This window comes from Cervus elaphus, chromosome 12 (assembly GCF_910594005.1).
Source record: "Cervus elaphus chromosome 12, mCerEla1.1, whole genome shotgun sequence".
Lineage (NCBI taxonomy): Eukaryota > Metazoa > Chordata > Mammalia > Artiodactyla > Cervidae > Cervus > Cervus elaphus.
Window position 1 is genome coordinate 14201716 of NC_057826.1, and position 15312 is coordinate 14217027.

Below are 15312 nucleotides of genomic sequence, written 5' to 3' on the forward strand. Positions count from 1 at the left end.
TCCAGTAGATTTAATTTTGCTCTGCCAACACTGGGGAGGCATTGAAATTTATTAAGAGATAAGATGTGATTTGGTTGCTAGTTTAGAAAGACAGCTCTAGCAGGAGTGTGATGGATTGGAAGGAGGAACAGACCAGAGGCAATAATCACAACAAAGGACAGTGAACAGACCTCAGGGAGAGGAGGGGAGCGATTCAGGGCCCAGAGACTGACAGATGTCAGGGGTGAGCTGTATCAGGTCTGTAGTCTGGAGGCCAGGAGGTCAAGGTGTATGTGTGATGATGCTGGTTCACCGTAATCAGAAATGGAGGAGGAAGCATGGCTTTGGAGATGAGTTTTTGGTGTGTGTTCTAGGCCTGGGGCTTGTCTCAGGAAGGAGATGTGAGTGTGTAGCATACAGGTGTTAGTGACACAGTGACATTGCCCTGAAGGGGTGTGCAGAGGGGAGGGCAGTGTGTAAAGCAGCGTTAAAGGCGCTCAGCGTGGCACTGGGGGAGCAGCTGAGAAGGAGGGAGTGGACGGGGAGGCTGGAGGAGAGGAGGAGGGGAGGGCCCGGCAGAGTCTCCAGGGGCAGGAGACGCCGGCAGCTCAGGTGCTGCAGAGAACGTGGAGAAGGAGGCCTAGCAGCTCTGACCAGGAGGCTTCTGTGGTGTGGTCAGGGCTGAGCTCGCAGATCCGGTGACCTGAGGAGAGAGAGGGAGGAGGGGGTTGCAGGGCTGGCTGCTGTCTGAGAAGCTTAAAGTGTGATTTCTCTTCCTGCAAAATGGGCTAAATCTTTACTCTGTGAGAAACTGTTGCATCTCAAAGTGTTTTATTATTATTTCCTTATTTACTAGAAAGTTGACCCAGAGTATTGGGTTTTTGTATCAGTTTCCCACTCTGGGCTCTTTGCTTCTCTCTAGTGCGGTGGTTCTCAGCCCTGACTGCACTTTTTTCATAGAATCCACTGGAGAGCTTTTAAAAAATTCTGAGATTCTTGCGTAATCAGTCTGGGATGGGGCCCATGCCTTGTGTATTTTTGTTTCAGTTTTAAGCTTTCCACAGGAGTCTAACATACAATTTGCCCTTCTGTGGTGTTACCTTGCTACTGATGTCATGTAGTAACAGATGTGGCGAAAGGGACCCTCTATACTGTGACTTCCCTGGTGCCTCAGGTAGTAAAGAATCTGCCTGCAACTGCAGGAGACCCGAGTTCAACCGCTGGGTCAGGAACACCCCCTGGAGAAGGGAATGGCAATCCACTCCAGTATTCTGGCCTGGAGAATCCCATGGACAGGGGAGCCTTGGCAGGCTGCAATCCATGGGGTCGCCAAAGAGTCAGATATGACTGAGCAACTAACACTCACTCACTCATACTGTGCAAAGAGCCGTGTTCTGAAAGGCCCTCTGAAGCTGGTCTTAGTGTTACCCCTTGAAGCCCATGGGTGGAGCATGAGGTTGTGAGAATCATCTAGAGCGAGCATGTAGGCCAAGGGACAGAGGGTCTGCCTTTGCCGCTGACTGAGTCTCCGAGCCTTCCTCCCGTGTCCCCATCAGTAAACAGGGGGTTGGACTTTAACAGCCTCTAGTAGCCTTCCCTGCCCTCTAGGTCAGTGTCTTGTCAGCAACTCTAGGTCTTGATTTTTAAATATTTTTAAAGCATAATGTTTGTAAAGTAAAACTGGAAAATGTAGAAAAGTATTAAAAAAAAAAAGTTAGACATAATCTGAGGACCAGTGTTTATCCATGTAGATTGATGTACAACATTCTATTGTAATAGGATACCTATGTTCCTAGGAGACCTCGTATTATAAAGAAACTTCATTGTAAAAATAAATGTTTCAGTGGGAAAAAGAGGTCATGGACTATATTCATAATAAATAAATGACTTTCCTAGTAGGAATTTTAACGATAAGGATTTTTGTAAACAAAGAGCACAGGGTGCACCTGTGAGTGCCGCAAACCTTAGCACCCTTGAGTAAGCTCAGGCTGGGGGCAGCAGCTGTATGGGCTTTCGTTCCAGAGTTTGGACTTAATTTCTCTGTGGCTGCCAAACTTTTAACTTCTTGTATGTTCTTAATACTGTTGTCCCTAATTTTTTCTGAGAAAGCAAGAGCCACTGAAACAAAGCAGACATAATAGATGCATAGTTTTTTTTCTGTATGCTAATTCCAAATCACTTTGGAAGTAAATGTCATGTTTTATCCAACTGGAGTTATTAAAACTCACATTGTAAGAGAGGCGTTTATTTCTGTTGCTTCTGGGTATTTATGTGCTTGTTTACCTGCTTGACATGATAGTATGCATGTAGTCTATCCTGGGAGCTTGGGATTAGCTGGCTGGGTTTGAATCCTATCTCTCGAGCTGACAAGCTGCGTGACCTTGAGTGGAATTGCTCAGCCTCAGTTTCCTTGTAAGGTGAGGGTAAGCATCGTACCCACAGCCTAGAGATGAGACCTGCCCAGTGCTTAGCACAGGGCCTGGCAATAGATGGTAGCTGTTTCCAACAGCAGCATTTTATAAGCCTTTTCCTGTGCTGGTAAAAAAAACATGAAATGTTTTCTGTGTAAAGTTCTTTCCTGTGGACATTCCATCATGTTAACTATTCCTTTGTTATTGGGGTTCCCAAGACTTTTGCTGGTAGATTAATTGCAGCATTACATACGTGTGCACGGGCACACACACACACCATTTTAAAAAATTAGCATATACAAAATGGCTATGGCTAAAATTTTAGGCTTCTAGGACAAGATATTAACAGAACTTTTTCCATTTCATTTGGGCACATTCTCGAAAACATAACAGCCTGAATTTTTCATTTAGAGAGTTTGAGGCATGGTCTTGATGACTTTTTAAAAGGCACTAAATCCTCTTTGGGTGCTGTAGACTGCGTTACACTGTGTTGTCATGATTCCTGCCTCTAGGAGGCTGGAACTTGAAAGACAGGATGCAGGGAGGCAGAAAGAGACCAATCAAAAGGGCTTTTGTGGGAAGATGCCTCTAAGTGCCGAAGGAAGGAGAGAACTGCACTTAACCAATCGCTGTTTCTGAACCCGTTGGGAAACATGGCCCCTCGGGGGGGTGGCTGGGGCTTCTGAGAGAGCCCGGAGCAGTCCTGGCTCGTTGCTGACTGTCCTGTGGCCGACTGCGCTGATGGTGACGCTCTCCTCCCTCCCACCTCCTCCTCCTTCCCCCACCCCACCCAGGTCACCACCTATTTGCACAAGGACTACAACAACCTATGGATTATCAAGAAGCATAATTCGAACTCAGGTAATGCAGCAGAGAACTGATGCTTCTTCTATTGTTACTTACTCTGAGCCCTCCTCAACATTTCTCATGCTTCCAAAAGAATGGTTCTAGGATGGGCTTTCCTGAGCATTCTTTGCCATCTTCACTGATCTCAGTTATCCTTTCAACAGTGATTTATTGAGCCCCCGCTATGTCCCAAGGACTGTGGTTGGTCTAGGGATAAGCAGTGAGCAAGAGTGATACGACTGGGCCCTGAGAGCTGTCGTTTTGAAGCCAGAGAGCAGGCCGAGGCTCAGGCGTGGTCTGGATGAGGTTCCCTGGGCACGTATCGGGGACACACAGTCGCTGCTCTCGTGTCTGATTCGGAGCACAGCAAGCCTTGCAGACCCCAGCGTGTAGTGTGGCTTGGCTGTCTGGGTGTGATAGAGGGCTGCTGCCCACTGCTCGTCCCAGGCCTGGGCCAGTCAGTGGGAGACCCGGGGGCCTGCCAGCCCTGTGGCTGGGCTTGTCTAGGCCTGCACAGCTGCCTCTTTCTGGCCTGGGCGAAGCAGCTCTGAAGCACACCTGTTGGGCTCCTGGGGCTTTGTGACAAGGGCTGTGTCTGTATCTTCTGTTTTTTGGACAGACAGCTGGCTACCTGCAGACTGTGCCTTCTGCTGCAGTTGAGAAGAGAACAAAACATCTCCCGCTCACTTTCCAATTGTCTTATGCCGCAGATGTTCACTGTGACTCCTCGGCAAACACCACCTGGCTCAGCCTGTCTCGAGTCAGCTGCTCCTGGTCTTCGTGGGAAGTGGCAACTTCTCATCTAAATTCATCTTCTCTGTTCCTTTCCCCAGCTCCTCCTATTGCCATGGTTTTCTGGCTAGAAACGTGACCGATGTGACCAGTGTCTTTGTACCTACTCCTCAGTAATACAAACTCTGACACCGTTGTGTGCCTGCGTGCTCAGTCGTTTCAGTCATGTCCAGCTCTTTGTGACCCTGTGGACTGTAGCCTGCCAGGTTCCCCTGCCGGGTCTGTTCTGTACCCTTATAAGACTGGTGCTTAACAGGCCAAATATAAGTGGTCTATTGCAATGAGGATTTATGAGGGAAGACCAGCTTTCTTTCTAAAGTCACGTGGGCGGGCACAGGCCAAATCTTTAAACATCCCTGTTCTGTTACGCTGTTGTAGCTTCCAGGTTAAGGTGGCTGCATTTCACCCAGTGAGGAAGGAGTCATGTGAAGGCAGGTTGCCTCAAGCACTTGGGAAGTGGGAACTGTCTAGATGAAGGTCTTTGAGTTCTTTATGGCCATAAGTGCCCCTCCCCCACAGGCCCAGGTGAAGTAAAACTTCCCTCCCCGTTGACGTATCTGATCTGTCATCTTGCTGATTATTCTTTTTAAGAGACCTTAGAAGGCAGCGTAGGAATGGGCATCTCTCCAGTTGAGTTCTCGAATTCTCTTGTGAGCCAGTGATTTGTCCTGGCAGATCTGTCTTTCCTGACCTTGAGTGTTGATGTCCACTCCTGGGACAGAAATTTGCAAGGATCCTTCTGTGTTGCTTCGATTACTGCCACTTTCCTTTTCCACTGTCATCACTTCGTTAGATCCTCATTGGTCTTGACATCTTGATGATATAGAAGTAGTCCTTTTCTTTCATCATTTTCTTTGGCTCACACTAACCAAGTCTATTGCCAGAGACAAAATAATCACTGGCAAAATATGCAGGGTTTAACATTTGATTTTGAAGAGAGCTGTGCAACTGGTCATTTGCATGGAATTAATATTTGGAAGATTTTATTTTTACTACCCAAAGGAAAATCTTATTATTTATCTTCCCAGCTTAAAAATCCTCTAGTCGGGGGCTTCAGTGCTTGGCCGATAAAGGCCACGTTTCCCAGCCTGGTGTACACAGTCTTGCCCCACTTGTCCACCCCCTGGCCGATTCCCACCCTCCTTTCTGCCCTCCCACCCTAACCATGTGAAGTCATTTGCCATTGATCAAATGAGTTTTGCTCTTTCATACCTCTGTGCCTTTTCCCCACTCGTTCACCTGACAAAATTTTCCCTCTCTTTTAAGAGTCTTTTCAAGCATTATCTCTGGGACACTCTTCCCTTCTCCTCTCAGACAGTTGGCTTTGGTCCCACAGCTTTCTGTCAGCACCTCAAACATGTACCACGATATAAATGCTATAACTCTTTACTGGTAGGCCCTCGATTAATACTAGTGAGTGAACGATTTCGGACATCAGTGCTTGTTTGTTCTTAGCAGATCCCCTAGACCCTTCACTCCCAGTGGAGTTTGTGAGACATGGAGACATCATTCGACTAGAACACAAAGAGTAAGTAAATTTGCTGCTTAGCATAAATGAGTGGTTTGAGTGCCAAAGGTAGGGACCTCTTTTAAGCTGGAAGTAAACAGAATCAGATGTGGACTGAGGCCCCAGTAAAGGAGCAAGGCTGCTATGCTAAAATGGGAGAATGATTACTTTGCCTGTTTTGGCATTGGGAAGCTTTGGACTTTGAGGGTACCTTTCAGTTTCCCTTTACCCAGGGTGGAGGGAGCAGTATTTGAATGGCCCAAAGTTTCTTCTTAAGGGGTTGCCTTTAAAAAAATATAGGAGTCTGTTTCTGAATATGGCAAATTAGTTCATTTCTCCAGTGTTCTCCCTGAAAATAACTAAAAATGCCAGAACAATGTAAAAACATCTTCTGAAAAGCATAAAGAACCAACAAGATAGTAAGGAGTTACTATGTCAAAATCTCAGTGAAAGGGGAAATACAGAGAAAAAGTGGGATGCTGTGGCCCCTTCTGCCTTGAACCTACAATCTTGAGTTTTGAGCTTTGGTTTTTGACTGTCTCTTGAGAGAAGAAGTTTTAAAGACCAAGCTCTAGGCTCACCCAAAGTGGTGAGTTATTGTAATCTTCACTCCAGATTTGTAACCCCCAAAGGCTTGGTGTTAGGGTAAATCTGCCCTATCTACCTATATTCAGAGTTTGCTTGGGAGGTCAAGGTGCCCTGGGGGTTAAGGTTTGTCAGGGGGACAAAATCTGGTTCCTGAGAAGTAGTGATTACCAGCTGATCTTCACATGGATTTGCAATCCAAATTCATTTCACCTGGATTGTCTCAAAATTGTCAAGGCATGAATTTAAATGAACATAATCCTAGATGTAATGTCTCCTAGGTGCCTGGCCAAAAGCAAATGTGAACCCTCTTTTGGGAAAGAAATATTGTTATCCATTCCTATAAATAGTTTTTCAGTAACAGTGCACCCAAAAAGTAACCAAACACTCAAGGAAATAGGGCACTATGTGCAAAATGAATGGGAACAGTAGATGACAGAAGCAGCCCTGCAGAAGTTTCATATGAATTATCACATACAGATTTTTAAAATAAAATCAGTGGTTATTTTATATATCTATATCTATCTATCTATATATAAGCAGTGTTTTTTCCCTAGTCAGGTTTATGGATACTTAAATTTTAATTTTATTTTTATAATGAACATTGACTACTTGTTATGGCCAAAAGTAAGGATTATTACAAAAGCACAAAGTAAATAAAATCTCAGTTAAACCCTCCACTTCCTGCACAGATCCCCACTTTGTAAAACTGACAGGAGCAGAAACAGCAGATGGGAGGGAGGAGGTTTACCTATCTCTGGCATATGTGGATTACAAATTTTAATTTTCTTCCCCCGAAAGCTGCCTCATAAGTCAGACTAGTTTGCCTCAAACCCCCGACGTGTTCAGTCATCCCCTCTCCCTCCAGCTCAAGTTACGGGTGAACAAAAAGTGAAGCCTCTTTCTTGGCATGTGGTCCAGTACTCCTGCTGGTCTGACCCTCCTGGCTTGGGCAGCTCTCCAGCTCTCTGGGTATTTCTTGTGAGTGGATGGGCAAGAAGGTCCTGGTATGTTGGATTTAGTAGTTTGGATTCTAATTTTTCTGGCCTGAACAGATGACTGAATATCCTGGGTAAAAGAAGAAACATCACACATCTCTTTTCTTCAAGATAATGGCACTTCTCTCTCTTCATTTCCAGGACTTCTCGGAACTTGCATAGTCACTATCACGAGGCCCCCCTGACCCGGAAGCACTATCAGGTCACTGGCTATGGCATAGTAAGTGAGCCACTCGAGTGTGAGCAGGACGCCAAACATTGTGGGGCCTGGCTTAGGGCCGTGAGGTGGAGCATGGCCTTCCCAGCATTCCGGAACGTTCCTAACGGTTGACTGCGCAGGGACTCTTAGCATGCAGATTTTTGGCTAGGCTTGCTGTGGGAAAGGCCGCCTGTGAAGTCTATTTTTTTCCATCTCTTGCTGCCTATAATAACCATGCCATTTTTGTGTTCTGACACATAATAAATGTCAAATATGAATACTATTTGAGTCTCTTTTAAAATCATATTGTACTCAGAAGCCACAGGGCCACAATATGAAGCCAGAGAAATATATAGGTCTATCCTTTGCCAGATCCCAAATTCTCATTGGCTTTATTTTTACGGATTAGCTCTCTGTTCTGCAGAGGGATATTGTCTACCTTGCTTTTGGATTTTTACTCCTTGGGGTGATACAGCTTATCGAGGAAGCTCTATGAGTACTTACGACTTGGAGAGGAGTTTGAAAGCAAAAACACCTAGTGGGAAGGTAGATATATGACTATCCGTCTAAGTTCCCTTCCAAGGGCTTTGGTGCTTCAGTAAAGACTCTGGATTCCTTAAGGTAGAGTTCCCAATCCTTCCATTTGCTCATCCCATGTTATACTAGAGCCAAGACTCTGACCTTCATCTTTGTCTGGTGGGCATCTCCTGATGTGAATTAGACACAACTGTCTTAATTTCCACAGTATGATATCTAGGCTAGACATTCCTTAGGTGGATGAGTGTCCATATGGCCATGGTGACGGATGCAAATGACCCAAATTTATTTCTTATGGCTCGTGGTGATGTCTTGAGTTTAATTTCAGGGCAGCAGCGTCTATTTAGAACTTAAACTGTAGTTCTGTGGAGTGAAGAATTGGACTTCAGGTTCCAGGTTTCATACTACTTTTCTTGGTTGTGATAGTGAGGCCTGGGGCAATGGCAGTCACGTGGGATGTCTCTTGGGATGTTTCTCTGGCCCTCTTTTTCTCCTTCCCACCTCAGTCACTTAGGCCAGTTTGGCCTTTGACCTCTGTAACATGATGGCATCTGAAAGGCTGACCATCTCCCTTTTTTGATGTGCCTTCTCTAAAGTCATCTTATTAATATTTTCTTTGTATTTTTTTCTTGATTTATGTGGCAGAATGGGTCAGGGGACTCGAATGACTTCTGGCGGATTGAGGTTATAAACAGAAAATTTGGAAACCGAATCAAAGTGCTGAGAAGTCGAATTCGCCTCATCCATCTGGTCACAGGTTGTGTCCTGGGCTCTTCGGGAAAGGTCCTGCCCAAGTGGTAAGTCTCTGGGGTTTTGGCGTCCCAGCAGTGGCTCATGCTTTTCCTTTCACACTTACAAGGAGAATGCCCCAGACTTCCATTCCCGAATGATCAGTGTTCACCTCTTGTTTGCTTTTTCTTTGTGGTGGATGGAGAGAGAAAAGGCATCAAGAACTTTATGGAGCCCAGCACTCCAGAGTTTCTGTGGTGGTTTACATGTTGTAATAGTTGAGCAGTTATGTCTCTGGCCTGTGATAACTCTCTGGTTCTCTGTCTCTAACCTGTGCATGTGGTAGGCTAGACTACTTCTGGGATAGTCATGGAATAGAAAAGTGAGAGGTTGGAAAGAACATGGCCGCTAGGTTGGAAAGAGAAGAGTTCTATGCAGCTGACAGTACTGCAGTCTGGTGAGTTTCAGGTCTTCTGAGAGACATTTGTGACTCCTTTTCATAGGGGCTGGGAGCAGTTGGAAGTCACATGCACACCATACCTAAAGGAAACCCTCAGCTCCATCTGGAATGTGGAGGACCATATCAATCCCAAATGTGAGTGAGGTCATGTCCTGGGCTGGCTCTGAAGGGAACATCTCTAAGTCACACTCATCTGAGGAAAATAAACCTTTACAGACTCTGCTGCCACAGTATCTTATTGTTGCCATTTTCTTCCTTTTTTAAACCTAGTCTCTTCATATGACTTGTCTACATGGGTAGCTCCTTTTTCTGTCCACTTAGACTTCCTATACTCCTTAAACTCTTCTCCCACAAGTGACCGGTGGCCTCACTCAGGGCCAGAGCTGGTTGCCTCTCACTGGATTTAACTCTTCCTGCCGCCTGCAGTGCAGGTCCAACTGCTTGCCTCCTTCTGGGCTCTCTGTCCCCTCTGTGGTTACCTCCCTACCCTCAAGGCTCAGAGCAAGCTGGTGCTTTCCCCTTCTGCCCCTGCGTAGGCTCCTCCCCTCTTCACATCCAGCCGAGGCTATTACAGAAAGTGATGGCCACGGCCCTTGATCGATCCTGTATTTATACTCACAGGCTCCAATTTGACATTTCTGTTCCACTGTCATCTTCAACTCAACAAGTCTCTGAGCTCATCATCTGCCTCCTAAACGACCCCCTTTAGGCTTGATTTTTCTTCTTTATGCTTCCCACTTCTTTCTTACCACCTAATTTAACCAACCAGCTAATTAACTAGCTAATTAAACAATTCACTGACGAGTATGCTGGGAGCCGTGTGGGGCCCTGGGGATGCCTTGGTGAATGGGATGGGCTGGGTCTCAGTCTTCACGTGTGAAGACTGCTTCAGGCGTGGGAGCCTTTGGGGCAGCACCGTCATGAAGGGTGACGGCCTGAGGGCTGTGGGCGCCTCCGGTGGGTGGTGGGGTGGGACGGGGCTTTTCATCTGTTGCCATTGCCTCCCTCAGAATTCCTGCTGAGTGCTACAGGCTGAGGGGATGATGGAGAATTCCTCAACACTCTCACAGGCTTGTTAACTTGGCAGGAAGGTTACACTCAGACCCTGGCCGCAGAGTGGATACCATGGACAGACAGCTGTGAGGAGAGGCTGTGTGAGGAAGGTTCATGCCTCTGTCTTTCTTTTTCCAGTGCCGAACATCAGCCTGGAAGTGCTGCAGCCCAGTTTCCCTGAGATAATGCTGGAGTCCCACATGGTGATGATCCGGGTACTGTGACCCCTTCCCACTGGGCAGCTTCTCTAAGAACCCTCAGGCATCCGCAGATTTGGATCACAGATCAGTAACCATGCTATAGGCCCGCTGCCCCCTTGTGGAGGACTCTGAAAGTGTCTTCACATACTGACAAACTTCGTCTTCAAAGGCACTAAATGGTAGTGGTGATGCTGTGGTAGTAACTGTGTGAACACTTATGTAGCTCTTGTGTGCCGGGCACTACTGTAAGCACTGTGCGTGTATTAACTCACTCACTCCTCATTACAGTTCTCCAGAGATTACTGTCTCCCGTTTACAGAAGAGAGAATTGAGCACAGAGGTTAAGGAACTTACCCAGGGTCACAGCTAAATGGAAGCGGGGGATCTAGGCCTTCAGAGTCAGTGCTAGTGACCACTACAGTCCTCTGCCTCTAAGTGAGTCTCAGATCTGTTCAAGTGGCAGAGCCCCTGAACATCACAGTGCTCTTGGTTGAAAATCATGAGACACTGATAGTTGATTCCATCTTGAAATTAGAATCAGCTAGGATGAAAGGCCAATTTGAGTGTGTTGTTTATATGCAGCATAAAATCCCAACCAGAACCCCACTCATGTTCCCAGAGAGAAACAAACTGCACAGGGGGGCATGGTTGATGCTTTTCAAGGTTTTAAAGACTCACTGTTTGTACTCTTATCATTAGTAGCTTACAGCTGACATAGGTTTAAAAACAATTGAGAGACAAAATCTTTGAATTGAGAAAATTCTACCCACTCGCTTAAAATCTCCCCTTTGAATTAGAAAATCCCTGCTGCGGTTTTGATGTTGAGGGAACCTCTTCACTGTAACTTACGGAAAACGGGTGCTCTGCAGGAGCAGTGTTTAGAGCCAGGTTTGTGGCTCTCTGCATCGGTGCGGAGGGCAGTAGCACTTGTTCTTTCTTTCCTGGCGAGCCATTGTCAACTGGTCTCTACTGCAAGTGATTATGTAAGCAGTACTTGGTCAATACAGTTGGCTTATTTTAGTAGATTAAATTTAAAAATTCAAATTTTGTCATTTTTGCACATTGGGAGGTGATGAGTTGACAGTAACCGATCTCCGGGTCACTACTTTCCTGACTCTGTGCTTGTAGCTGTCACTGTGGCCTGATGACAGAGCTCTTTTGAATATGTGCCTGTCAGTCAAAATATCATTTTAGATCTGGGTAGAATTTTAAGACTAAGTCTAAATAAATAGTCTCATTTCTTCTTTCATTATCTAAGAGGTGGAATCAAAGAAGAAAAGGGACATAAGGAAACTTAATAGGGAGAGAGATCAAAATTGCCTGGACTATAGAAACTGCAGGGCATCTGATAGCTGAGCAGGGGTCTCAGGCGTGGGCAGAGAAGGCACCTTGCCTGCTGAGGTTAGCTGGAACAAGCCTCCTGGGTGCTAAGCATAGACAACAATGCACAGATATACATGCTTGTCGTGGTTACAGATTTTCCTTGCTTCCATTTCTTGGTTTACTAAAGGAGCTTGGTTTCTGAAGAGTTTAATGTGCAGGATGCGCTTGGCTTGTTCTAACTCTGGCTGGAGTCCCCGGGTTTAGGGCTGAACCGTACTGACCAGAAGGAATGGGTTTCGCTCATCAGCTGCTTTGAGGTTCAGAAGGATTCATTCTTCATTGTGAGGTTCTTAAGATGGCCATAGTGATTGAGGGGCTGTGCAGCTGGCCCCTTGGGGTCTGACAGCCCCCTGCACTTTCTACCCTGAAGGGGCGACCCAGCCACCCTAGAGAGGCCTGCAGACAACTCCCAAGCCCTTGAGGTGTGGGCTTAATAAGGCTCTAGCTGGTGGTTCAACGAACCAGGCCTGGATCTTTCTTGGGCTAGACCCGTGGTCCTTAGTAGAGCACGGTTTGTGCCTCCGAGGGGGTATTTAATGATTTCCGGAGGTGTGTTTGGCTGGCATAGTGGGTAGGGGCGCTGCTGGCATCCAGTGAGTAGAAACCAGGGATGCTCAGCACTCTTCACTGCACAGGCCAGCCCACACCGGAGACGTCTGCAGCCCAAAGTGTCATAGTGTCGAGGTGGAGAAACCCTGACCTGACTCCTCCTTGGGAAGTGCCTTCTCAGTCTGTTCTAACAAGGCTGACACCATCTTGCTGGTTAGCATCCGGGATCCTGATCCTTTCCCTTCTAGTTTTAGCAAAGGTCTGATTTTGCCATGTGAAGACAGGTTGTTAGATATTCTTGGCTGGTGGACTGAAGGGCCTGAGACCGAGTCCTTCAGACTAAAGTGTGCATTCTCAGCCAGGGGGTAATGTGTTCTTAGAGGGCAGAAAAAAGGAAACAGTGTTTTAATGTCTAAAGCACAGGTATTCATTCATTATATGAACAGATACACGGAATACCTATAGTATTAAAATGTCTTGAGGGGACTTATTGTGCTGGTTGTTTTGCAATATATGCCAGTGTTAAGTCATTATGTTGTATACTTGCGACTAATATAATGATATATATAAATTATACCACAATAAAAAAAATACGTTAAATGTCACGGTGAGGGAGTGTTTAAGGAAAATATATCTTAAAAAGGTTGACTGGGGACAGGTAATAATGAAAAAAAAGTACAGAGAAACACTAGGCTAAAGTAACTTTTTCAGAGTCCAGGAACTTAAGAATTCTGGGTATGGGTTTGAAATTGGCCTTTCAAGGAAACAAATAAGTGAGCCCCGATTTTACATGTCCCTCTCCTCGTCCTCTTGACACCTTATCCTTGGCTGGGAAGATGGATATATATTTTGTGCCAAGGGGAACAAGTCTGTCATGCCTCTTTCTCTTGAGCAGAGAGAGTCTGAGCGGACTGTCTCTGCCGGGAGATGGAGGCCTGCTCGTTGAGCAAAGTGGGGCAGCTGTGGTCAGCAGGTGTGCGGTGACTGAGAGTGACCCCTGACTCTCCCCTGCCAGCGAGGGAGAGGGCAGAGGAGAGAGGGCTTGTCTTGACACGTGGCCACACGTCAGAGATGCCTGTCCCTCACGTTCCTGTCGGCCTCCTAGAGCTCTGTCTGGACCAACTTTTTCTTTACCACTTTCCTACAGGGGAACAATGGCCTCAAGCCCAAGGACAATGAGTTCACTTCCAAACCCTGGCACTGGCCTATCAACTTTCAGGTAGGGCCCAAAGCAAGAGCTCCTCCCCGGGGATGGAGCCGAGGAGGAGGCCGTGGAGCCTTGCTGGCGGTGGGGGTCGCCGGGGTTGAGGGGCAGGCCTGACCGGGTGGAAGGTGGCTGGAGACGGGCTCTGCTTGTGCTCGGCTGGACCCAGCCTCCCCAGGGAGCTCACGGAGAAGGTGGCCGCTCCGAGCCTCCTGCCCAGGCTCCCTGTCTGTGAAAGGTGGCCCGTCTTCCTCCCCTGGGAGAGGCTGAGCCCTGCACCCACTCTGTGTCCTCTGCTCCACAGGGCCTGCGCTTCTCAGGGGTCAATGACACCGACTTCCGAGTGTATCTGCTGGGCAACCCGGTGAGTGCCCTGCATGCCGTGGTGGGGGCCCTGAGCATGCCCGCGGGGCGCTGCTGCCTCCTCTCACCCGCCCGGGCCCATCTCCCTGCAGGTGGTCTGGTGGCTGAACCTGCTGAGCCTCGCCCTCTACATCCTCTCAGCGAGCGTCTTTGCTGTGGCCATGCAGAGGGGCGCGCGTCTGCCTGCTGAGGTTGAAGGTCGGGCCCCTGGGCTCCCCCGCCCCCCACCTAGCAGCCCGCAGGGTGCCCACACTTGGGGAGCGCCCACCTGCTGAGAGGCCATCCTCTGCCTTTCCCTCCCTTCTTCCCTCCTCTGTGACTTTTTAGAGCTCCAGGCACCAGATACCCAGTGCTGTGTTAAACCCTGTATCCTCCCAGCAGAGTTCATTACCTCTGTTTATGGATTGGGAAACCAAGGCACAAAGAGGTTAAGAACCTTGTCCCAGTAGGTGACAGAACTGCGGTTCACACCCAGGTGGTCTGCATTCAGAGCCTTCACTGTTGACCTCTACACTCTGCACGACTGCCCATCTTTTCTCTTCTGCTCTCCTGTCCTCTAGCTAGGAGGAGAGCAGCCCCCACGCCATGGGCCACAGCGTCTGAGACGTTGACACAGGTTCTCTGCTGCCTCTGCAGCTCCGTGTCTGCAGACGTGGTCCCAGGCCGCCCCTCCCTCACCCCCGTCCTCGCCTGTGCCCGCACCCCCGCCCCGTCTGGCTGCAGAGACCCGTGTGGCAGCAGAGATGCGGGGGCTGGGGCCGGAGGCCGGGCGGCCTGCTGCTGGGGGTTGGTGCCCAGGCCTCCCGGGGCCAGGGAGTGAGCAGTTCCTTTTCCTGCCAGCCGCCGTAGGGTTGTTCACCGTGGGCGGGTGAGGGACAGAAGGCCCACTCAGGTGACATGGCTTCTGTGAGTCACACGGCGAGGAAGGGGCAGAGCCCACAGCGCAGGCTGCGTGCCCGGCGCTGTCGGCTGACCGGGCTGTGCTGCTTGGGGCCCAGGTCTGTCCCAGGTCCTGCTGCGAGGAGGCGGGCAGCTCCTACTCGGCTGGATGATGCATTACTTCCCCTTCTTCCTGATGGGCCGGGTTCTCTACTTCCACCACTACTTCCCCGCGATGCTCTTCTCCAGCATGCTGACAGGTCAGCGCAGCCCTCCAGGACCTGGGTGATGAGGGTGGGCGGGACGAGACCACCGCGGAGCGGCGCTGCTGGGGGAGCCCGTCTGTCTCCCTGGGAGACGTCCTCTGACGGAGTGGTGCGGGGTTCCCTTCCTCCCCAGGCCTTCTGTGGGACACCCTCCTGCGGCTCTGTGCCTGGAGCCTGGCCTCCTATCCGCTGGCCGGGTGTGTGCACACGCTGGGCATCCTGAGCCTGCTCCTGGGAACTGCCTACAGGTGAGCGCCCCCTGCATCTGCATGGTCGACCCCCAACCCCAAGGCCTCAGCCCCGGGTGCGTTTTGGAACCTCTGTTGAAGCACACTGGTGCCTGGCTCTGTCTCCAGTGGTTGGTTCTGGTTC

General features: G+C 48.7%; 1 protein-coding gene across 2 annotated transcripts in view; it reads left to right on the forward strand.

Moving 5' to 3' along the window:
• The window catches only part of POMT2 (protein O-mannosyltransferase 2), a 44432-nt gene that overhangs the window by 27948 nt on the left and 1172 nt on the right, over positions 1–15312 (forward strand). Inside the window, exons 10-20 of one of the 2 annotated variants that reach the window (XM_043919352.1) lie at positions 3185–3251; positions 5484–5556; positions 7260–7338; positions 8500–8651; positions 9087–9178; positions 10235–10311; positions 13376–13447; positions 13737–13796; positions 13888–13993; positions 14794–14934; positions 15074–15188. In XM_043919352.1, the coding sequence (XP_043775287.1) occupies positions 3185–3251; positions 5484–5556; positions 7260–7338; positions 8500–8651; positions 9087–9178; positions 10235–10311; positions 13376–13447; positions 13737–13796; positions 13888–13993; positions 14794–14934; positions 15074–15188 (1034 nt within the window). The remainder of the gene's footprint in view (positions 1–3184; positions 3252–5483; positions 5557–7259; positions 7339–8499; positions 8652–9086; positions 9179–10234; positions 10312–13375; positions 13448–13736; positions 13797–13887; positions 13994–14793; positions 14935–15073; positions 15189–15312) is intronic. The other variant, XM_043919353.1, reaches the window with a different exon arrangement.